The 23,751-nt window shown below is 44.4% G+C and overlaps 1 protein-coding gene across 1 annotated transcript in view; it reads left to right on the top strand.

Moving 5' to 3' along the window:
* Window positions 1-1,056: 1,056 nt before the first annotated feature.
* The window catches only part of SPON1 (spondin 1), a 271,707-nt gene continuing 249,012 nt past the window's right edge, over window positions 1,057-23,751 (top strand). Inside the window, exons 1-2 of the mRNA XM_063095511.1 lie at window positions 1,057-1,294; window positions 19,403-19,509. Coding sequence (XP_062951581.1) covers window positions 1,057-1,294; window positions 19,403-19,509 — 345 coding nt within the window. The remainder of the gene's footprint in view (window positions 1,295-19,402; window positions 19,510-23,751) is intronic.

Here is a 23,751-nt window from a genome sequence, read left to right on the forward strand (position 1 = left end):
TGGGGTCTTCTCCCTTCTGGCCTTTGGGGTGGTGCTGGAGGTGCTGCTCCCTGGGGACTGAGAGCCTGAACTAAAATCTGAGCCAGGAAAACACAGGTCTCCTGTGAACCTTTCAAAACTCCTTTTCAGGGCTGTATGAGGACTTTTGTGGGCCTCCGGCACTTCTGTCTTTGTGGGCTCCTTCCTGCGTAAACAATATCAAACATCATATTTCAAGACTGTGTAGGTCTAAAGCCGAATATACTAATATACAGTATAGCACAACATTTTGTTCGACCTAAACATTTCTTTCTTCTGATTTTAAGGAAAACATTTTCACTGATCTCCCGGAGTTCTGTGGGCCCAGTAAGGCCCAATGCCAAAGTCGTTCTGCTCCTTTCTCATCCTGCAGTCTGACCTGTTCCACTAAGGCATGCGAAGAGCAATGCAGCCATAGTCAGGGCACCTCACGCTGCCCACCTCCGTTTGCAGTCTGCAAAATGAGTCACAGTAATGTAACGCTTGTTGTGCGCGGTGAGAGTGGATTAGGTGAGCAGATACCGCCCCACATACTGCGTGGCACACAGTAGGTGTGCAACAAAAGTTAGTTCTCAGGCTTTTCCTCCTTCCAGCACCATCCTCCTTGTAACCGGGGTTGGGGCAGCAGCCTCCTTGGTGATGGGACAGAGCCCTCAGTGTCCCTGCATCCTGTGATTTCCTCGCCAGACCCTGGGAATCCAGCGTCGCAAAATAAACACGGCCGCGCCTCTGGTCGCCAGCTCGAAACAAAACAGCGCTGCGCTCGGGGATCCGGGCAAAATCAGCCCTCCCTCCTCCCGCTCCTTCGCCGCCGCCCTCCCTGCCTGGCGCTGCTCGGCTCGCTCGGCTCGGCTCAGCTCCGCGCAGCTCGGCAGCCGCCAAGCCGAGGCGGGCACGGTCTCCGAGTCGCCAGCGCCGGCTCCGAGCTCCCTCCCTCCGCCCGGGCTCCGCCAGGTCTCGCCTCCGCCCGGACCACTTCAGGCACGAGTCGCGTGGCGAGGGCCGGCGGCAGCGGCACAAAGTTGGGGGCCCGCGAGGATGAGGCTGTCCCCGGCGCCCCTGCGGCTGAGCCGGAGTCCGGCGCTGCTGGCCCTGGCTCTGCCCCTGGCCGCGGCGCTGGCCTTCTCCGACGAGACCCTGGACAAAGTGTCCAAGTCGGAGGGCTACTGCAGTCGCATCCTGCGCGCCCAGGGCACGCGGCGCGAGGGCTACACCGAGTTCAGCCTCCGCGTGGAGGGCGACCCCGACTTCTACAAGCCGGGAACCAGCTACCGTGGTAAGTGGCGCGGCGCGCGGCGCTCGGGGCGCAGGACTCAGCCCCCGGAGGGCGCCCACCGCGCTCTGCCGGAATAGGGCGAGTGGTCGCCGGGCGCACGGTGCCGGCGCAGCCCTGCAAGGGCCCTTCTATCCTGGCTGCCCTCCGTCCTTTTAGCCGTGAGCTGGGGACGGATCGCGAGCCGGCGCGTCCGGGGACGTCGCGGGGGCTGCAGCCAGGAGAGGCAGCGCGGATCTCCGACGCGCGGTTCCCAGGCGGGGGCTGTAGCGGAGCCACGCGTCACGCCGGCCTGGCTGCAACGGAGCCCCGCTTCTCCCCCAGCCGTCTGCAGGGGACAAGTAGACCCGCCTTTCTCCAGATCGGTCTCTGGAGTGGACGGGGCCCTGGATGCTCTCGGGCAGGTCCCAGGCAAGGCAGTGACTCCAGCTTTCCCCGCTAACATCCCTGAAGGACAGGGTACCAGTTTCTGGCAGACCGGCCCGGGGCGGGACAGTCACTCAGGCTTCCCTGGATAGATCCCTTCAGGAGAAGGGACTTTAGCTTCTCTGTATCCGGTCCCGGGGCGCGGGGAGAAGGGGAGGAAGAGCCTGAAGCTCCTCAGAAGTGTCCCTGGAAAGAACCCCAAATTATTCTCTGATGGTCCCAGGCTAGGGAGAGAGGACCTTGGATTTCCAGGACAGGTTCCCAATGGGAATGGTGTCCCCAAAGAGCTCTGCGTAGGCTCCGAGCGGGGAACCGAGGGGAACTGGATCAAGGCGGAAAGGGAAGCCCCGATTCCCAAGGCCTGCTCCCTGGAGGACAGGGACCTTGGCTCCAGCAGCCCCGAGGCTCCGCACCCCAGGGATGTCGCGCCAACGCTGCTCAGCTGAGAGCGGGTTTCGGGAGCACAGGGAGGGGGTTTCCAAGCAGGCGAGCGTCTCTTGGGCAGGACAGGCAGCGCGGCCGGCACCGACCTGAAGACCCCCGACTCCACCCTCGCGGCCCACCACTAGCCTCCTCAGCAGGCTCACCTCCCCAGACATCTTTTCCCCATGCAGCAGCCGCCGCTCTCCGGGTGGGAGACAGGACACCAGGCAGAGAAGGAAGCCGGCCTGGTCTTTCCTGGGGTCCCGCCAGGGCGCGTGTCCCCTCACCCCCGCCCCTTCATAAGTCAGCTGTGGTGCTAGGCAGGGGACAGCGGGTCACTGGGGCACCTGGTGGGGCAGATGGTCTCCCAGCCGCCGTCCTTCCATCCCCGCCTTCCCGGCTGCCTAGAGCGTCGCGGGAGGAAGCGGTGGGAGCAACACGGGAGAAAGTTTGGGTCGGCGGGCGCCCGGGCCACGCGGGACACCAGAACCAGGGGCCACCCTTCTCGGAACGCTTCTCCCGTTTTTCCGGGTTCGTGTCCCCGACTTTCTCCACCCGGATCTACCCAGAGCGGCTCCCGGGTGCCCTCAGCCCAGGACGAGGAACAGTCTGACCCTGGCGCACGAGTGCGTGGGGTCCTCGGTGCTCCACGAAGAAAGGTGTTGGGCGGAGAACACGCTGCCCAGGCCGGGAGGGAGCGCGCGGGTCGCGGCGGCGGCTGGAGCGAGCCGAGCCGACGTGTGGGGACGGCCACTCAGCGGAGCCAGCCCAGAGGTGGCCAATCCATCCCGTGGACCGGAGGGAAGCGCGTGTAACCTCCTGGCCTATTCAGTCCTCCGCAAAACGGAGGGCCTGGGTTCACCCGGGAAACTGCCCCACCTCCACGTAGCGGGGAAAGGGGTGGCTCTGGAGTTAAACGGACTTGGGTTTAGCGGTGTGTGACCTTGTGCAAGTCGTTAGTTTCGCTGAACCTATTTTTCAGCTGTAAAAATAGCTGTTTATCCAGCTTCTCTTGATGGTTGTAGGGAGTAAATGAGTTTACAAAGGTGAGTGCGCCTGAGCTACAACAGGTCCGCAACACGTTAGTTTGAGCTGGATGCGAGGCCTTTATTGGTTTAATAATGGAGGGATGTTCCAGTCCAATCTATCAGCAAATGGTAATTATCTGGATCCTTATGAACTGAATGAATGAATGAATGAATGATTTCCCCATACTAGGAGACTTGCTTAAGACTGTTTCTAATTTAAGCCCAGGAAGATATTTTTCAGTGACTCAGGCTGTCTCGGCTCAGAACAAGTGTCCTACCCGGCATCTCTTTCCACATTAATCCTCCGTGTTTAGATGAGCATTGGCAGCTGGTGGCCCCAGCACTGGGAGGAGGTACATCTGGTATTCCCATGGCAAGTGAGGTTCCAGAACTATCTAAAGATCCAGGGCCAGCAGGTGGGGAACTGGGACTGGAGGGGGAGGGCACCGGACTTTCACCCTACAGGCTACTCCAGCCTAAGCAGTTAGCTCTTTGGACTTTGACTCCCCCACACCGGGAGGTGTAGGTCCAGCAGTCATCTTATCTGCTTTCTTGTGGCTAAGAGATCTTGAAAGAAAGATCTTGTAGGAACCATGCTGAGGTCTTCTGAGTAAACATTCTGAGATTAGCCAACTTAATTCCGCCATTCAAAGTTAGGAAGAAAGGGCGCTGGCCTAGTTTGTGACATTTTCTATTGGCTTATGCTTTCTGAGAATAATTGTGTTAAGAGTTAATCTAATGCATTCTGCTTGGTGTATTGACTTAGGGCTGTGGAAGTTAACGTTCCCCTGGTGTTCTATTTGCTTTTTAATTTTTTCCTGAATTACAATCTCTCACAATCCTTGGAATCAATGGTTTGTTTTCCTGCCTCAAATCTTTGTCCCCAGTATGCCAGTTCATTCCCAAATAGCTTCTGCTCTCCATGTCCCCCAATCCAAGCATAGCCTTAGGAAATTTTAGACTGAAGTATAGTGGTCACTGTTTAAAAATATTGAAACATGGGGTTTCTTCCCCACAGCCTGGGTCCGATTGAAATTATTATTCAGATTTTTCCAAGTTGTTAGTACTGTATTGACTTTCTTTTCTCTCCCACCACTTCTCTCTACTCTCCCTCCCTTTTCCCCCAGATCCCCCCCTTAACCACAATAATTATGCTTTAGAAAGCTCTGAAAGGCCTGCTCTGTTTCTGACCATGGCCTCCTTTGAAAAGGAGATTACAGTGATTAAAAATAACAAGTGGAGGATCCTCAAGGGGCTTCCTTATAGGAGGACAATTTGCAGGACCAGTCTTTCCCAGATCACAATTTCAAGCCAAACAGAAGAAAATCAGCTGAAATGTTCAAGACTTGATTGAAAATAAAAAAGGCTCTTTTGTGTGACCAAAGGTCTGTTTATTAGGAAAATAAAGTCAGAGCCTGGCTAATGAGAGTGGCTTTTCCTAGATGCTCTTTAAAGGGAAATTTCAAGGAACTTGATGGGAAAAGAATGTCCATTCGAGATTTCAAAAGCTGGTCCAACTTCAAGCATAATTGGGGCATTTATTCTAAACCAGGAGGTTTGGAGACCTCCAAAGCTGTCTTGTTTTCTGCCCATAGAAGTAATCACCTCAGCCTGATGGAAAGAGTACAGGCTTTGATGTTGGGTGGGTTGATTTCAATTCCTACTTGGTCACTGTGTGACCTCAGGCAAGCCACTTCACCTCTCTGAGCCACAATTTCCCCATCTGTAAAATGGGGGTGGGTATTTTGCCCCCCAGCATTACTGTGAGAATTAGAAATAATCCATGTCAAAAGAAATTGTCACACAGTAAGTGCTAATATATATATATATATATATATTATGAATGATTATTTTGGAAATAGAAAAATGCTTAGCAGTAAAGCACTGGATAATACAGTGTAAGTTCTTCCTACACATCTCATTTATTCCTTATAGTACTTAGAGGCAGTTTATTATTATTCTTATCCTCCAGATAAGAAGACTAGGTCTCAGAGAGGTTTAGTTCCTTATCCATAGTCACACAGCTAATGAACAGTGGAATCAGGATGCAATCTCAGGTCTATCTGACTCCTAAATTGTGCTCTTAACTGGTCTTCTGAGCTGACTCAATGAGATGAGTTAGGAGGAAAATGAATTCACTCAGCTACTCTCAGCCTTCTGGATGGTGAGTCTTCCTTGAAGGAAAATAGCAACAATAAATCAAGATAATAACTGACATATCTTAGGACACAGAGTAACAAAGTGAGGGGTCCTTATTTACATTTGCTTGTTTTTCTTTTTATAGGTTTCAGTATTGCATTTCCCCATAAACCAGAAGATTAATTTAGAAACATGAAGAACCTTGTCAGTCTTTAGCCAATTCCTTTCGTTTTTAGGGAAACAGAAGCACATTGGATAGGAAAAAAAAAAAACCCTGATTGTTGTTTTATTTTTACCTGCAGATGTTAAATGACTAGGACTATAAAATTATGTTTGAAAAGAACATACATCGGATCTGAGAAATTTAAGCTGGTAAATATCTTTTAAATAAGCTATTTCTTATATAATGTTTTTAAAAATTAAGTATTGGTCATCATCATATTATAATTATTATAATTAGATAATTATTATAATTAATCTGTCACCCCTCCCACCTCTCCTTTTCTCGCACCATTTCCCTCTTTTTTACTACGTAATTTTATTTTTTTAACCCTTACCCCTTTTAATAAGTATTTAGTCCAAATTGATAGTAAAAATTAAAAGTTGCATACATATCTAAGGCTTAATGATTGTGGAGATTATTTATTGCTCTGAGTTTCAGAAAATTAAAAATAATTAAAACATTCAAAAATAAAAGCATATCAAATTGGAATTTTTCAAGATTTAAAACATGATTTTTCAACATTTAAAACTTCCCCATACAAAGGTAAGTTGTTCCATTACAGCTGACTCTTTCAAATGGAGTAACAGACTATGATTGCTGATATGTTCACAAACATGCACTGATATATCAAGAACTTTCACTATCCACTCTTCATTTGCTTGTTTTACAGAATGTCAGGTGTAGGTCAATATCAATTTCTGTGGGGAAAAGAAAAGCTTACCATGTCATATTGTCACAGTACAGGCTAAGCTCATGTTACAATGAGTTCCCAAAATACAGTGTTTTAAACAAGAGGTAAATGGGAGGTCTGACGTGATGGGAAGCTTGGCTCCACAAGGTCATCCAGGAACCAGGTTCCTTCTGTAGTGTTGCTTGCCACCTTCTAGCACTCTGCAATAAGCAGTGACTAGCCACTCTGTCCAATAAGCAGTGACTAGCCACAGGGGGCCACTAAATACCTGAAATGTGGCTAGTCTGAATTGAGATGTGCTCTAAGGGTAAAATGCACAATGGTTGTCTAAGAATTAGTATTTAAAAAGATGAACTTATTAATAATTTTTATATTGATCACATGTTGAAATGATGATTGTACAAGGTTACTTCAAAACGTTCATGGAAAGATTCATATCATCTTTGAATTGTATTTTTCCATGAACTTTTTGAAGTGCCCTCATATATTGAGTAAAATATATTGTTAAAATTATTTTACCTGTTTTACACTTATTTCTATTAACAAATAAAACTAATTTCACCTGGCTTGAGCTTATTTCTTTAGGACAGCACTATCCTAGGGTGGTATTGTCATCGGCATGGTTACAGCCTCCTCACCACCACCATATCTGAGTTCCAGTCAGCATGTGGGGTGGGGAGGAGAGAAAATAGAGGACAAGCAGTTTTGTTTTAATGATGTGACTCAGAAAGTGTACCCAGCAATTCCAAATGCACTCCATTGGTAAAAATTTAGTCAGGTGGCCACACCTAGCTGCAAGGGAGGCTGGAAAATAATAGCATTTAGCTAGGTAGCCACATGCCGGCTAAACTTGGGGGAGGGATTTATTTTCCAAAAGGATGAAGGGGAAAATAGATATGGGGGGATGATTAGCTGTCTTATCACATGTTTAATGCATAGTCATGTAAAAACACAATATTTACTGTTCTCTCACTCAGTGAAAGTCATCTAGGTGGGTCTCCTTAGCAACGTATGCACTGATATTCATGCTAAGTGAATCAGCAGAGGAAGGGGTGTTTGTGTGTGTATGAGAACGTGTGTGTATGTTTGTGTATGTGCATGCTTGTGTGTGTCTGTGAGGGTATCCCATTCTGTCCTATTCTGTCCCATTCCCTCCATCAATAAAGGAAGAAGCAGCAAAGAAAGAAAGGAATGAAGGAAGAAATGAATAAAGCAAGAAAGCAAGGAGGGTAGTGTGGGAAGAGAAAAAAAAGCTCACTGGGTTGTACATTCAGAATGGAAATGAAAGAACTAACTTGAGTACAGAGTCCCTTCTTACTTGAGAGTTAGATTCAAGAGACACCACAGAAAGTAAAAATCACATAAGTCAAGATTATTCCTTAAAAATCCTGTGAAATAAAGTATAACAAAGATACCAGCTTCAATCTAGCCTTATGTATGCACCCTTCCAGATATTTCTGTTAGCAGGGAATAGAAATGAATTGGCATTTCTCAATAAGCCTGGCACTTCTATTTTTCCTCTGTATTGAAAGAGATTGATGTTTCTTCAGCTGAGTAGCAGATAAAACCATTGATTTGCTCCTCCCTAAACCCTGACATACAATTATGAAATCTTCATGGTATAATGCAGTGAGGAAATAGCGTTTCATCTCATGTTCACCCAGGCACATACATGCATTGAATGGAGTGGCAAGCAGCCCAAGTCATTAAAAGTATTACTTCCTCTCTCTCTCCCCTGTCTTTTTTTTCTCCAACAGTGCGTAGTTGTGTTTGATTATACCAATTGCACTTCTCCTGGCACACCTATGGCATCAAAAAGCTCACTGTCTCATAAAAGTTTTTTGTGATGTTGGCCAGATCTTGCTGGCATATGATGTCCCATTTTTACTGGATGTTTGGAGTGGGCTGGAGTTGAGGCTTAGCTAGGACTGGGTGTGGAGTATACTAACATTCATAAATCAAATGTATTTCACAGGGACTAGTTTCCAAAGCTCTGTAGTTTCAGGTTTAACCTAATTTTTTTAATTGCATGTAGAAATGTTAACCTTGCAAAAGACAGGAAAATTTCCCCAGGCTAAAGTCTCTGTTGTGGATATAGAATTGCAACACAGCAAAGTTATTGGCTCAAGGACAGATGCCCTTGGAGCAGGTTAACCTACTGATTGATATGTTTAAAAAGTTGCCTTATTGTTATGTAGAAATACTGAGGAAACTGCTGCAGGGAAACAGTATTTGAGAACAAGCTTTTGTTGGTGGATCACTTAAACCTTTTGCAAATTGCATTATGGAATGTCACTTTGTTATTTCACTGATGTTACCAGCTTCTATTGTTAAACTATACTTAACCATAACTCCACCTATGTTCTTTTTCTGTAACTTTCTGGCCTGGAGAATAAATTCTGAAACAGAACCCCCATTCAGGGTTAATTTACCACAGGAGGAATGCCTTTCTCTTGAGGGTTCCATGAAATTAATCTCTTTGGGGTGTCTCACTGCTCAGAAGAAATGGGTTTTGAGTAATCCTTTTTGCATCTCCATCACCCTGTGTGAAGCAAAGCAATAACTGGTCAAGGAGTTAGGTGACACTGCCAGAAGACCTTCACAAGCTCTACATAGACAGGGCTTTTAACTTTCACAGAATATTCAAAACTGCCATGAAGAGTTCAGGGAAATGTACATAGGGGCCTAGCCACATCTACTGATTTGCCTGAGGCCCAGGAGACCCATGGGAAATAACTTGAACTCTGTCTACAGCTGAAGTTTAGATATTTACAAATATGTCTCCCGGAGCGGACTGGACCAGCTTCCCACAACCAGGCCCACTGCACCAGTGCCTTGGAGCTCACCCAGGGAACTGAGGCATGGATAAGGGGACTGGACCCCCCTCCCACAACCAGGCATACTGCGCCAGTGCCTTGGGGCCCTCCCAGGGACCCAAGGTATGGAGCTGGGGACCAGACACTCCCCACAACCAGGCACACTGCCAGTACCAAGGAGCATGCCAAAAACATCACTTCCATGTGAGTGGCCCACCACAGCCACCACAACAACCATGGCTGCCACAAAAGTGACTATAAGCCACAACCACCACGCAGATGGTCCATCAGCCACGGGAGTGCATTGACAGAAGGAGAGTTACCAGCAGAGATAAAGAAAAGAAGAGGATGTCTCTCTCCGCAAAGCCCACCTCAGAGTGACAGAAAAAGCATCTGCTCTACGATAATATTGGAGGACCTAATCACACCTCTCAGCACTGGACAGAGCATCTAGGCAACAAATCAACAGAGTAACCATTACTCTTTCAGAAGGAGAGAAGAAATCTAGGGTAATTAGAGGGGGGAGGAGGAGGGAGGGGGAGGGGGAGAGATTGGAAAGGGGCATAAAGAGTAATTATGATTTGTAATAATATATATGCTAGTAATATTGATTTGATCAACATATCTCTATGTTGAGCCCCCAAAATATATAATCAATTTTGAGTCAATAAAAATTAAAAAAACAAGAAAACAAAAAAATACATCTCATGGACTGGGTAAGAGAGGGGAAGGGCAGGGATGGGTTCCAAGTACAAATAGCCATGTGCGGGATGGGTGTGTGGGAAGGTGGGCAGGCTGAGAAGTGGGACAGGAGGCCTGAGCAGTGATTCCAGGTGCTGCAGGAGGCTCTTCTGTTGCTCTTGCTGCTGCTGCTCCTCCTTCCCCTCTTCCTGCTGGAGGCCGAAACACTGCCCTTTGCATTTCCAAATACACTCAGCTCATTCCCACCCTGGGGCCTTTGTACTTGCTCTTCTCCATGCCCAGAATGCTTGTCCCCAAACCTTTGTATGGCTGACTCCATGCCTTTTAATAATCATCTTTTAACTTACCTCTTTAAGGAGGCTTCTCTGACCACCAATTTATGCTTCCCACCAATTTTGCTTGATTTTATTTTCTTCATAGCCCTTAAACACTCTCTGAAATTATCCTGTTTAGCATCTCCTCCTCCAGTTAAAACACAAGCTTTATAATAGCAAGGACTTTTTCTTATTTGCCATTTTATTTCTAGCACCCAGAACAGGGCCTGGATATAGCAGGCACTAAACTATTATTTGTTGAAAAATTAATGTATCATTTAAACCCCAAGAATCCTGATGTGAGATCTCTCTAAGAGAGCAGGATGGAAGAAGGAGAAAGCATTTCTCTCTCAGCTACAGAGAAAGGTTAGCACCAAGGGATGGTAGACAACAGGCAAGGAGCTCCAGGTAGTGGCAGCAGAGAGAAAGGATGCCCAGTGCACTGGGACACTGGCTAGAGGTTGAGGATGGAGGCCGTTGGGATGGAAGAGAGAGCAGTGGTGTGCATGGTAGAAAGCTCAAATATTGATGATGCAGAGGTGCAAAGCAGAGCAACAGCAGGCCAAAGGGCAAAGGGCAAAGTCTGCCAAGTTCAGAAATTGTCAGTATATGGAGAAGTAGGTCATAGGGGATTGCTGATCTGTCAAACCTACACCAATTATTAAAGTGGCTTTCTCTGGAACTAGCACTTTGTGGGGTCATTTGTGATAGTTTCCAAACCTGGCTATGCATCAGAATCACTAGGAGAAAGCTAAAAAAAAAAAAAAAAAAAATGCTTCCTAGCCTCCACTCTAACAAAGGACTGGATTCCAGGAATCTGTGTTCTTTTTTTCTTTCTTTTTCTCTTTTAAAGCAAGATGGTAAGACACAAAGAGAAGTGGTCAAAAGGTGGTCCCTTTTCTATGAGCATGTCTCCCTGTCACCACATGCCTCAGTCCTAGCCCCAGCTTCCCATGCTACACATCGTTTGGCACCCGGTCACTTCACTATCCTGTTACTGTGGGACACCCATACCATGGCCAGTGGAATGTCCTCAAACCCGGCAAGGATTGCAGCATTCCTCTGCTGTAAGGTGATGGGGAGGGGAGAACCATGAACTTCCCTTAGGTGACTACACTCACAGATTGACAAAGCCTGAGCCAGGACTGACCCAGTCATACTATCTGTGCCAAAGTCTGCCTCCCATACAACTTCCACACATCTGCCCAGCTTCTGTCCTTTGGAGTCAAGCAAAATAAGGTCTCCCCTAGGCCACATGTTAGTCTTTGAGATGTTTGTGGATAAATAGCTATCATGGCTTCTCTTGCTAAAATGCCCTGTTTCTTCAACCATTCTTTATAGGATATCATTTGTTGGTCCCTTGTACTTGGTACTCCAGATGTGCTCTTATGGGGCAGAACATGGCAGAATGATTATCTTCCTGTCCCAGCCACTGCACTTGTGTTAAGTTTGCCAGGTCCTGTGTTTGTTATTTTGGCAGCTGTGTTGTATCTGGAATTGCGCTGAGCTTGCAGCCAACTGGAATTCTTTTGATTTTTCTGCCCTCCTTAACCGAGACTGGTGGAGCTGGTCCTTAAATATAGATTTGACATAATTCCCCGTTAGACTTAATCCAGCATGTTTGAGTTCATCCCTGTAGCCTTCAACCATTCATAAATCTGGATTCTGTCACTGAGTGACTTAGCCACGTAATCTAATTTTGTGTTATCCCCAGTTTTGATAAGCAGATATTATAAGTCTTTATCAAAGAAGTTGACAAGAATGTCGAGGAGGTCAGAGCTCAGGGCAGAGCTCTGAAATCTGAAATCTAGTTAAATAGTTTTGACATCAACTAATCTGCTGTCATCCCGATGACATTTACATACCAGTGGTTGCCCCCTGGTCATCCTCAGTTTAGTCATGAATACTGTTTGCTTAGCTTGCTGATGAGTCTTTTAGTCTAGGCAGAATTACTTTCTTTTTTTGCTTCAAAATTAGTCATGACTCTTTCCATTGCAAGTGACAAGAACAAAGCCAAACTAACGAAAGCAAAAAAGAGAATGCATTTATTCCCACAGTTGGGAAGTCCAGGGGTGGATTTGACTTTAGGTATGAATGGATCTAGGGACTCAGATGATCTAGGGGGGTCATTAGGGCTCTCTCTCTCTCTCTCTCCCTCTCTCTTTCTCTCTCTCACCTTTCCTCTCTATCCTTTCCATCCCTCTCTTCCACCTTCTCTGTCTTGCTCCTTCCATCCTTTGTCTCTTGGCTATGTTTCAGTGTGTTGTCCTCATGTTTTCTTACTACAGATAATTTTTTTCCAACTGGCAAGGAGGATAACTGCCAACATGCTTAAGTAAAAAGCCTCTTAGCTGGTTCTGTGACCAAAAGAAAGACCCTTCCCTCTAACTCCAAGGTGGAACATCCCAGGAGAGGATTCTGATTAGTCAACTTGGGTCACATGCCCAGGGGAGTGGACTGTGGAGCTAGACTAGATCTGAGTCACAGTCACTTTTGTTACTTGATATTTCAGGAAGGAGAGGGGATTGTGATTGGCAGCCCCAGTGATCACATGGTCAGAGTAGGGGAAGCGGTGGGGGTTCCCAGGAGCTTCCTGCCCTCATCCATATTCCCAGCTACATTCTCTTGGTTGACGTATCTCCAATTCCCCAGGAGCATCTTTCCCATTATTGCTCTTTCTATCCACATATTGCTCAGCTCAGGACCTGTTCATCGGGCTCCAAGCGATCCCATGATGAGGTAATGCATGGGAAAAAGAAAGAACTTTTATTGAGCTGCTGCAGTGTGCTTCACATACATTATCTCCTTTAATTCTCATGACAAACCCATGAGATGACAATTATGATCTTTATTTCATAGAGGAGGATGGTTTATTTTAACATATATTTTATTGATTTAGCCAACATTTTTATGTACTTATTATAATAACTTCATTAATTGTCATAATGACAACATGAGGTAAATACCATTACTGCTGGTTTACCCGTAAGGAAAGTGAGACAAAGAGAGGTTAAATAACTTGCCCAAAGTTACACATAATAAACAGAGAGAAACACGAACACAGGTCTGTTAGCTACATCCATCATAGAAAAATGTCTCTTACATTTTTAAATATGCATCATGTTTAATTTGGACTGGGAGGTATTTCAGCTCTGCCTGGGAATGCCGGGAGCATCGGCTGACGAAGGCCGTCCAGGGGAACAGCATAGCCCGACCCCACCCACACACTTGCTCACGTTGGCATTATTAGCTCTGCCTTCCTGTCTGCCAGCCCATCACATGCAAGTCTTCTGCCTTGTCCTGGCAGGTGAGTTGCAGCTCCCTAGAGCTCAGGAAGTTGTGCAGAGTGGCGAGGGGATCACTGTGTCTCACTTAATGCTCTAGCAGTCTGTGTAACCCCATGTTATAAATTAAGGCAGAAGCTGAAGTCTGTTACGACTGAGGTGCGTGGTGTGAAGACTGGGGCACCTCAATAACACCCAGCAGGTAGATGGCAGGAGTTGACTTCATAATAGAGCTATGACCTGATTCAGAACCTTCTCACTGAGGCTGGGGTGCGGAGTGGGGAGGGTTATGGGACTGGACCAGATACAGTGAGGGTAACAGGCATAGAATATGAATTGGGTAACAGTCACATACTGTTTCTGTTAGATGGTTGACACATCAACATTTGAAGGACCCAGAAAATTATTTGGGAATTAGGCACGGCTGGAGTTTTTATCTGGCAAGTGTGCCCAAAGATGGGGAGAACCCTGCCCTGAGTGGTGATTTGAGGTCAGGCTCCAGTGTGAAATATCAATCTTCATACAAACAAGGCAGACCAGAGAGGTCCTTGACACTGAGGTGGCTTTTAGGGCAGAGCTAATCACACAACTTCTAACCTGATCTTCCTAAACCATAAAGCTGAGTATGATATTCCCTAGCTCAAACTCTTCAGTGTCTCCAGGGTGGTAGCCATACTTCTTAGTGAGGCATTGAAGGCCTTTGACCATCTACCCACTGCTTGCTCTTCTTACCTGGCCTATCATCGCACCCTCCTTTCCAACATGCAACTTAAAATATGGGATTAGTTCTGGGTTCCAGGACCAAATCTGATCCATCATACCTTTCCCTCTACCTGGGATTTGTTGCCCCTCTTGTGCCCTGGACAAACTCTTATTCCTCAATCAACTTGCAGCTCAAATGCTACTTCCTCCTTAAAGTCTTCTTTAACTCTCCCAGGTTAGATGTTCCCTCCTCTGGGATCCCAGAACACATTGTTCATACCTCCATAATGCCCATCACATGTTATTAAAAAAATCTGTTAATGTATTGTTTTCTCCCAGCTATTAGACTGCATGCACATACAGGGCAGAGGCCATGTCTTTTCTCTGTGTCTCCAGGGATATAGCACTGGGCTGGCACAGAGTAAATGCTCAGTAAACAAAAGGATGAGGGAGATTGGAGTATTATGCAAGGTAACCCTTGGGAACTTTGGAGGCGGGACCAGAGCAGGAAGGAGTAAACTCTGCATTGAAGACAAATGAACCTTTTTTCATTCATTCATTCAACGAGTATTTATTGGGCGTTTATTATGTGTTAAGAGGTGTGCTATCTGCTAAAGATACAGTGGAGCTCTAGACAGAATTGGTCTCTGCTCTCATGGAGCTTACAGGTTATTAGGGAAGATGGGCATTTAACAAATAATTTCACAAATACATATTTAATTAAAATTGGGTGAAGGGTATTCAAGAAAAGTAAAGAGGTGTCATTTTGTAGGGGTGGGAGGGGCAGAGCGGTCCTCACAGGGCACTCTGCCTCGGGTGTGATGGGATGCAGGAAGACTCAGCTCACTATGAGATTTACCCAAATCTTCCCATAACCTGGCCCTGTGAGGATCATCCCCAGCGAGGATTATCTCCATTGCAGTCTTCCCAGTGGTCCTTCAATGGCCTCCACCAGAGTTTTTCCTTGGAGGCTCAATCACTGTCCCTGAAGACCAGCTCTTTGAAACTCATCGTTGGTTAATCAGCTTGCTGAGCGTCGTGATCTTCATCGTCACAGTCATCATGTTCATTATTATCTTCTTCATCCCCAACTGCACCATCACCACCACCACCATCATCATCTTCCTTACAATTCTTGAACCCTTTGCTTGTGCCAGGCACTGTGCTAAATATTTATTTAATCCCCTCTACATTCCTATACGAAAAGCAATATCATAAACCTCTCTTTTCTAAAATGAGGAAACAGAGAGGTTAAGTAACCTCCAGAGGTCACACAATTAATACAGCAGCTCTGGGATTCTAATCCTAAATCTTTGCTCTTAACCAGTTTCCTGTATGCGCTCACAGGGTGGCTCCAAATGGCCTTTTCTTCTTTCTTTTAAAAATCTCTTGTAAGCATTTTTCTTGAATTTCTTGGATCTCTTAATGGCCTCTCTTGAGAGGCACTTGGGAGGAATCATTAGAGAGAAGATTCTGTTATTTATTGCCAGGCAGTCATTTTCAGTCGTCACTGGGACTCAGAACACATTGCACATTTGTGCCTTTCAGGAGAAAGTCATATAATGGGGTTCTCTGAAGGAATAGGGTCTCCTCTCTTCATTCAAATTATACTATGTAATAATATCATCACCAGTGATGATTATAGATTGAAACTCCACACTGAGTTCAGCTTCCAGAGCCTTGATCTCATGTGTCTTGTTAAATAAGCTAGAGTAAAATGTTAGTCTTCTAGAACCTACAGGAATGCAGCATTCTTGGAAGCTGAGTTTATGATTAGCCATTTAAATTCACTGCACAAATGTACAAAGGGATGGATATTGACCATGCAGAAACATATTTTAATAATCTTTTTTTCAAAATATAACTTACATATGGAAAAGTTCACAAATCATACAGCTTAGTGAGTTATCCCATGCTGAATATACCCATGTAAGCAGAACCCAGATCAAAACATAGAACATGACCAGCACTCCAGTAGCATCCTTGTGCCCCTTCCAAATTGCATTCCCTCTCTTTCCCACACGTGCGACTACTATAGTGACCTATAGAATCATAGATTACTTTGCCCATTTTTGAACTTTATGTAAATATATACAAACGTAATCATACCACTTGTATTCCTTTGTGCCTGTCTTCCTTCCCTTGTATTATGTGTGTGAGATTTATCCATGTTGTGTGTAGCAGTGATTTGTTCACTTTCGTTACTATAAGGCATTCTGTTATATGCATATGCCACAATTTATATATCTATTCTACTGCTGATGGACATTTGAGTATTTCCAGTTTAGTGCTACTACAAATACAGTCATGCATTGCTTAACAATGGGCGTATGTTCTGAGAAATGCGTCATTAAGCAATTTTGTCGTTGTGCAAACATCACCAAGTGTACTTACACAAACCTAGACAGTATAGCCTACTACACATTTAGGCTATATGGTATGGCCATTATAATCCTATGGGACCACTGGCATATATGCAGTCTGTCATCAACCAAAATGTTGTTATGCAGCGCATGATTGTAATGTTACTGTGAACATTCCTATAGATGTCTTTTGGTGTGTATATGTCTGCACTTTTGTTGACTTATGAGTGATATTGCTGTATGTGGTATAGAGTATATGTATGTGCAGCTTCAGTAAATACTGCTGAAGAATTTTTCCAGCAAACATTGCTAATTTTCACTTCCATAACATTTTTGTGAAAGTTCCATTTAATGACACTTGATATTGTTAATTCTTTTAAATTTAGTCAATCTGGTGGATATGCAGTTATATTTTACTGTGGATTTAGTTTTTATTTCCCTGTTGACTAATGAGGTTGTGAGCCTTTTCATATGTTTACTGGCCATTTGGGTACCTTCTTTCTTGAATTATTAGTTCATGTGTTTTGCCTGTTTTTTTTTTTTTTTTTTCCTGTTGTGTTGTCTTTTTTTTTTTTTTTTATCTGAAAGAGTTCTTTATACGTTTTGGTTTATATGGTTGCAGATATCTTCTTCCACACTGTGACTTGCTTTTTCACCCTAATGGTGACTTTTGATGAGCAAAAATTTGATATCACCCCATTTATATATCTTCTCCTTTATTGTCAGTGCTTTTTAATGTCATATTTAATAAATCTTGTCTACTCCAAGGTCATTCAAATTTTATCCTATGCTATCTTCTAAAAACTTAATTGTTTTACTTTTCACATTTAACTCTACAATCTATGTGGAATTTATTTTGTGTATGATGTAAAGTAAGGGCCAAGATTCATGTTTTTCTGTATGGCTATCCAGTTGTCTTAGCATCATTTATTAAAAATATCATCTCTTCCCCACTGCTGTGCAGTACATCCTTTTTCATAAATCAAGTTTCCATATATTTGTGGAACTTTTCTGGACCCACTGGCTTAATTTCTGTAGCTGCATAAGTCTTGATATCCGGTAGTGTAAGCCTTCTTGTTTTACACTTTTTTTTCTCAAGATTGTCTTGGCTATTCTTGGTGCTTTGCATTTTCATATAAATTTTAGAACCGGCTTGTCAATATCATAAAAAACATGCCAGGGTTTTTATTTAGATTGCACTAAGTCTATAGATCAACTTGAGGAGAACTGACATCTTTAACAATACTAAGTCTACCAGTCCATGAACACTATTAATTACACATCAGCTCTGTGCTAATCACTATTATGAGCTCAGATGTGGTTCTTGCCATCGAAGGACTTACAAATGTATAAACAAACACATAAACAAAAAACACAACGCAATATGATAATCTCATCACTGATAAGAGTGAGAGCTAATATTTATTAAGTGACATTTATATGCCAAGTCATGCTTTTAAAGACTTTATATGTATTAATTCATTCATACCTTATGCTGATACTTGGAGGACTAAATGCTCCTCCAAACGGAGTTGCTTATCATAATCACATAAATATTCTATGTTTAATGAATTGGCTTTTAAAATTAAAAAAATTAATAGTCAGATAATACTTGTGGAAGATCCATGTCACGATGAATTTATTCAGTCTGTGAAGCCATGGTTAGTGTTAAACTGGCGAGAGGGAGTCCTCAGTTGTGTCCCTAAGTCAGCCTCTGGATGGTTTTATGACTTTGGGTATGTCTGTCGACATGTCTGTGAATTTGGAGGGCTGGGTTACAGGATACTTGGCATCCCTTGAAGGTCTAGTAAGTCAGTAACTCTGTATTTAAAGTTCAGAATCTTAGCACTTTAATGCAGGCAGTAAAACAATTTAAATCCCAACTTAAATCCATCTCAAGATACTTGAATTGAACATCTATTAGATGCCAGGCTCTATGCAGGTGCTAAGGATACAGAGAAGAATGAAAACCCAGCTGCTCTCCATCATAACTCACAGTCCAGTGGAGAAGGCAGGTCCACAGAGAATTGCAATTCAGTGCAAACAATCACAATAAAAGATTTCCATCTCAGGAGATTAAAGATCCTATCAGAGGGATGACCATCATCGCCGTGCTGAGAAGGCCCTTGAGCTAGACTTCAATGGAATAGTTCCCTGGGTAGATGTGGGAAGGAAGAGTATAACAGAGTCACAATTCCAGCTGCTGTAAAAATGACATCCCACAATATACGTTTATTTCCGGTTTACGCAAAGCACAATACGGATGTTTCTGGTCAGTGGGTGATTCTGCATGTGGTTATTCAGAAATCTAATTTCCTTCTATCTTGTGGCTCCACCATCCTCCTGAGGCATCAGAGTCCCCTCTGATGATCCCCTGCATTCAGCAGGTAGAGGTCGGAAGGTGAGAGTGGAGGATCATGTGGAAACGTTTGCACAGGCCAGACTGAAAGTGGCACATATCATGTCTTCCGTGCCTTCCCCTAGCAGAACGTGGGCACAAGCAGACCTAAGCTCAAGGGAGTCTGGGGGGTGTGATCTGACTGAGTCTCCACAAGAAAAACAAAATGTGTTTCGGAGAACACACAGCAACCTGTGCCAACAAACAGCATCCTAGAGGAGTTTGTGCTGAGAAAAGCTAGAGTTCCGTAGGACCAATCGAATGGAAGTATAACAGTAGAGAATTGTCAAGATTGGAATTTCTGACCAGGGACTATCTTTATCACATTGTAGTTACTGAGAGAGAGCTCACTGCAGCCCTGGTTGGTCCAAGAATTCCCAAGGGAGATAGCAGCTCAGGTATTTAACAGGTTCTGAAATGCAAGAGGAAGCTGGGTGAAGAGGGTGATAGTTCTCTGCTCAGTGGACGAGCCTTTCCCATTGTCCACAGCCCCTCTGACCCACAGGTCTGCGAAACTGATGGAGAACTCAGGTCCATTCCATTTAACAAATGGAAGACAGTTGATTCCTATGCTTGTAACCTGCTTTCTTCTCTCTCCACAGTGACACTTTCTGCTGCTCCTCCCTCCTACTTCAGAGGATTCACGTTAATCGCCCTCAAAGAGAACAGAGAGGGAGAGAAGGAGGAGGACCATGCTGGGACCTTCCAGGTAAGACCTCACCTGGGCTTATCCAGTGGCCCTCCTTGCCCTGGTAGGTAGAAGCCAGAGAGGTGCAAGTGTCTTAGGTGGCTTCTCATGCGGTTCCCTTGACCGTTGGCCGGGTGGGCCAGGCTCATTTGAATGACCCATTGTAGAGTAAGGCAGCAAATGCTGCAAGCCTATTCCAGCAGGATTGGCCACCAAGCAGAGCTTGCATTGTCCCAGAAGGCCACAGTGCTCTCCTCTGGGCTCACAATGCCCTTCATCTGGCGTGGCAAGAGCACTCAGAACCCAGGCTGGGCCCGGCTGGTGCTCCTGCACAGGCATTTCGTGATTGACTGGTAATTCTCAAGTGTAAACGGACCGAGAGCTCAGGACCGCCAGCCTGGAGGGAGTTCAAAGCACGGGAGAAGGACTATTAAGGGAATGTAGAGATTGATTTATGAGGGAAGATTAAAAGAATTAAACATGCTTTGCTTGGCTAAATGAACAGGGCCGAGTTTAAGAGGTGGTAATGGTCTTTAAATGTCAGCCCTTGCAGAGCAGCCTCCTGAAGGGGAGCCTTCATTTGACTTTGTACAAAAGGGCAAATCAAGACGAAAGTGGGTCAAGAGAAGAAAGGGAATCTCAAAGCAAGGGCCCTGACACTGAGTCATATTTCACTATGCAATATTCTTCCAAGGGAAGTGGTGGGAACATCATCCCCTTTCAGAGGTTTAAAAGGGGCTGGAAAGTTGTCAGAACATATCCCAAAAGGACTGCAGCCATCTTAGGAGGAAGTCTGGCCAAATTTGCTGTAACCATTTCTCATCTCAGATTTCCATTGTTCTGGAATTCATTTTTATCTGGCATTTGCAAACTCAGAAGAAAAAAATAACTCAGGAAGAATACTTACACTCATAAGTATTCTGCTGCTGGGTACTCTGGTACAATTTGTGCATTCTACAGAGGACCCTGTCCTAAAAGATCTTCCCCATCCAAAGGCATCTCTTCATCCCTTGTGACCAGATTATAATTTTTGAATCCTGTGATTTAAAAAAATTTTTTTTTCTATTGTCTGGGATTCTAGGCTTCTGGAACAGTGAGACTGTTAATTCCATACTCATTGTAATCTCCTTCTATGGCAAGGAGCTTCTTGGCATGTATCTGAACGAGTGACCCAATAATAATACTAATGACTGCCAATATTTGTTGGATATTTACAGTAAACCAGGCTCCATGCTAAGTGCTTTACTTTATCGTAATCAGCTTACCTTATCTTTGTTTAATTCTCAAAACAATCCCTAGTGCATAGGAACTATTATCCTATTTTCAGACCAGGAAATTAAAACTAGAGATATTAAATCACTTGCCTTAATGGCTAGCAAGTAGCACTGGCCAGGTCCCTCCACTGAGGTGTGTGATTCCAGAGACTATCACTTCCCTGTAATACTGAACATGCTCCTGGCACAGAGGCCTTTGGACAGTGTAAGTTTGCCATTACAGGGAAAGGAAGATTCATGAATGCTTTCAGCCTAGATTTTAATACATATAATCCTCTGCATTTGTGATAATTTACTAGATTTATCAGATTCCGGCAGCTGAGAGAGCTGGGTACCTGAGTGGCAAGAGGGATGAAGTTCTAAGAAGGGAAAAGTGTGTTTGGTGGTGGTGGGACTGTGAACATAATCTTCACCAAAACAAAATTTATCTGCTTCATAATGGTGCTTAAAGGTATATACCCCAAAGAATTGAAAGCAGGGATGTGAACAGATATTTGTACACCAGTGTTCATAACAGTGTTTTTCACAATAGCATATTATTCACAAAAGATGGAAACAACCCAAATGTCCATCAACAAAGTATGGTTTATATATATACAATGCAATATTATTCAGCCTTTAAAAGGAAGGAAATTCTAACACATGCTACAACATAGATGAACCTTGAAGATATTATGCTAAGTGAAATAAGCCAGTCATAAAAGGACAAATACCATGTGATTTCATTTATATGAGGTACCTAGCATAGTCAAATTCACACAGACAGAAGGTGGAAGGGTGGTTGCCAGGGGTTGCGGGATGAAGGAAACAGGGAGTTATTGTTTAATGGGTATGTAGTTTCAGTTTGGGAAGATGAAAATGTTCTGGAGATGCCTGGTGGTGATGGTTGCACAGCATTGCGAATGTATTTAATGCCACTGAACCACACACTTAAAAACAATTAAAATGGTAAATTTTATTTTATGTATATTTTGTCACAATTTTAAAAGATGATGCTTAAAGTCAGGTCTAATGGGGATATGGCTTCTTTCTTTAGTGCTGTTCTGGTTTAACTCAATAAACTGACAGTCTTCTCCAATTCACGGTTGTTTCTGCTCAGCTTAATCCTTGTTTTTGAAACTGATTGGTGAATACAGGGCCCTGCTCACCATGGGTAGTGAGTCAATATTTACTGAACAAATGAATGAACAAATGACTCTTTCTGCTAGTGTCCATAATGCAGTCCAAACGTTTGAGACTTTCAGAACTCCTAGCTCTTTATGCGTTCTTCTTTCTTCCTTCCCTTGGAGCTTCTGACGTCCTTTCTCATCTCATGGCAGTGGTTTTCAGAGTGTGGTCTCTGGACCAGCAACATCAGCACCACCTGCGAACTTGTTAGAAATGCCCACCCAGACTTACTGAGTCAGAAACTCTGGGGGTGGGCCTCCACGAACTGTGTTTTAACAAGCCTTCGGGGAGAGTCTGGCCCATGCTCGGGTTTGAGAAGCATTGTTGCAGTGAGACACCAACCAGCCCATCCAACTCAACCTCTTCCATCATCATGTCAACACATCTGTCTGTTCCTGAATAGGATACTTTCATTATTTCCGCCAGTCCTAGAAGGATCACAGGGTGATAAGAATATGATAATGCCTAGCAGACAGTAATAATGATAGCTAACACTCACACGGTGCTTGTGTGCCAGATACTGTTCCCAGCGGTGTACATTAATTAACTGATTCAATCCTCAGGGCAACACGATGAGGTAAGCGTTATTATTATCCTATTTCTCACAGATGAGGAACTTATGGCACAGAACAATTAAGTAACTTTCCTAAGTCCAGCTGGCTCTAAGTGATAAAGCTGGGTTTCGGACCTCAGCAGTCCAGCTCCAGGTCTCTGCTTATAACCACCGTGCATGCTGTCTTTCAATGTGCACGTGTCCAGTGAAAAGTGAGGGTCTACTATGACTTTTTATGACAGTGGTCTCTGTGCCAGGTGCTTTCTATGCATTATCCTACTTAATTCTTGCAGCAGCCTCGTGAGGTCAGTATTTTTATCCCCATTTTTCATATGATGAAACTGAGTCTCCAAGGGGTTTAGTAAATTTGTCAAAGTGATCCAACATCTCAAAGGTTCAAATGCTGGGCCAGTTTTTTGTCTCAATCTTTGTCTGCTCACCCCTTCCCTGCCCTTGTGCCCTGCTTAGGTTGCCATTGGCTCAGAGGTTAGAGGGAGAGGAAGCATAGACCATGCCCCCATCTTACTTTTCCTGCTCCTGGGAGATGTGGCTCCATGCTTGTCCCTTCCTGCTCTAGCATGAACGTGTCCATACCAAAGCTGTCATCTTTGGAGTCATTCATTTATTCAGCAACATTTACTGAGTGCCTTCTAGGTGCCAGGCGCCAAGTTAGGCATTGGGGATATGGTGATGAGAAAAGCAGATATAGTCCTGCCCTCTTGCAGCTTACAGTGTCTTTCTTGTAATTGTCCCTTAAGTTAACCTCTGTTGCTGACAGATGTGGCAGAAAGTCAACAAGTCATCAGTGGGAACATAAGCAATCAGAAAATATAAATGCCATGGTAATTTTTAAAAAAAAATACATGGTGATTAACAAATAGATATACCTCTTTGTTTAACACCTTCACTCCAAATATGACAACTCTGAGGAGTTAACAATGACAAAATCCTAATGCTCTTTAAATTTGGTTAAAGATTACATCCCTAGCTCTAAAAAAGACTGTGAGAGGGTTATTTTGCTTCTAAATGAGAGAGCCCTTACACAGAAAATACAGACTCACGTATGAACACAACAAAAGCAAACTTTAATTCTTCCTTTGCACCTACTTAGTCTTAGTGGGGAGAGAAAGGGGCTACTTGGTGCAGGGGAGAGTAAGGGTTACTGCTCTCACCACCCCCACAGAAAGCCAAGGAGAAGCGGGTGGGGCTCCCTCCTCTGGCTCCAACAGCAGGTTCCAGTGGAGCAACGTTGGCACGCACGAGGGTATC

This window comes from Cynocephalus volans, chromosome 4 (genome assembly GCF_027409185.1).
Source record: "Cynocephalus volans isolate mCynVol1 chromosome 4, mCynVol1.pri, whole genome shotgun sequence".
Taxonomy (NCBI): Eukaryota; Metazoa; Chordata; class Mammalia; order Dermoptera; family Cynocephalidae; genus Cynocephalus; species Cynocephalus volans.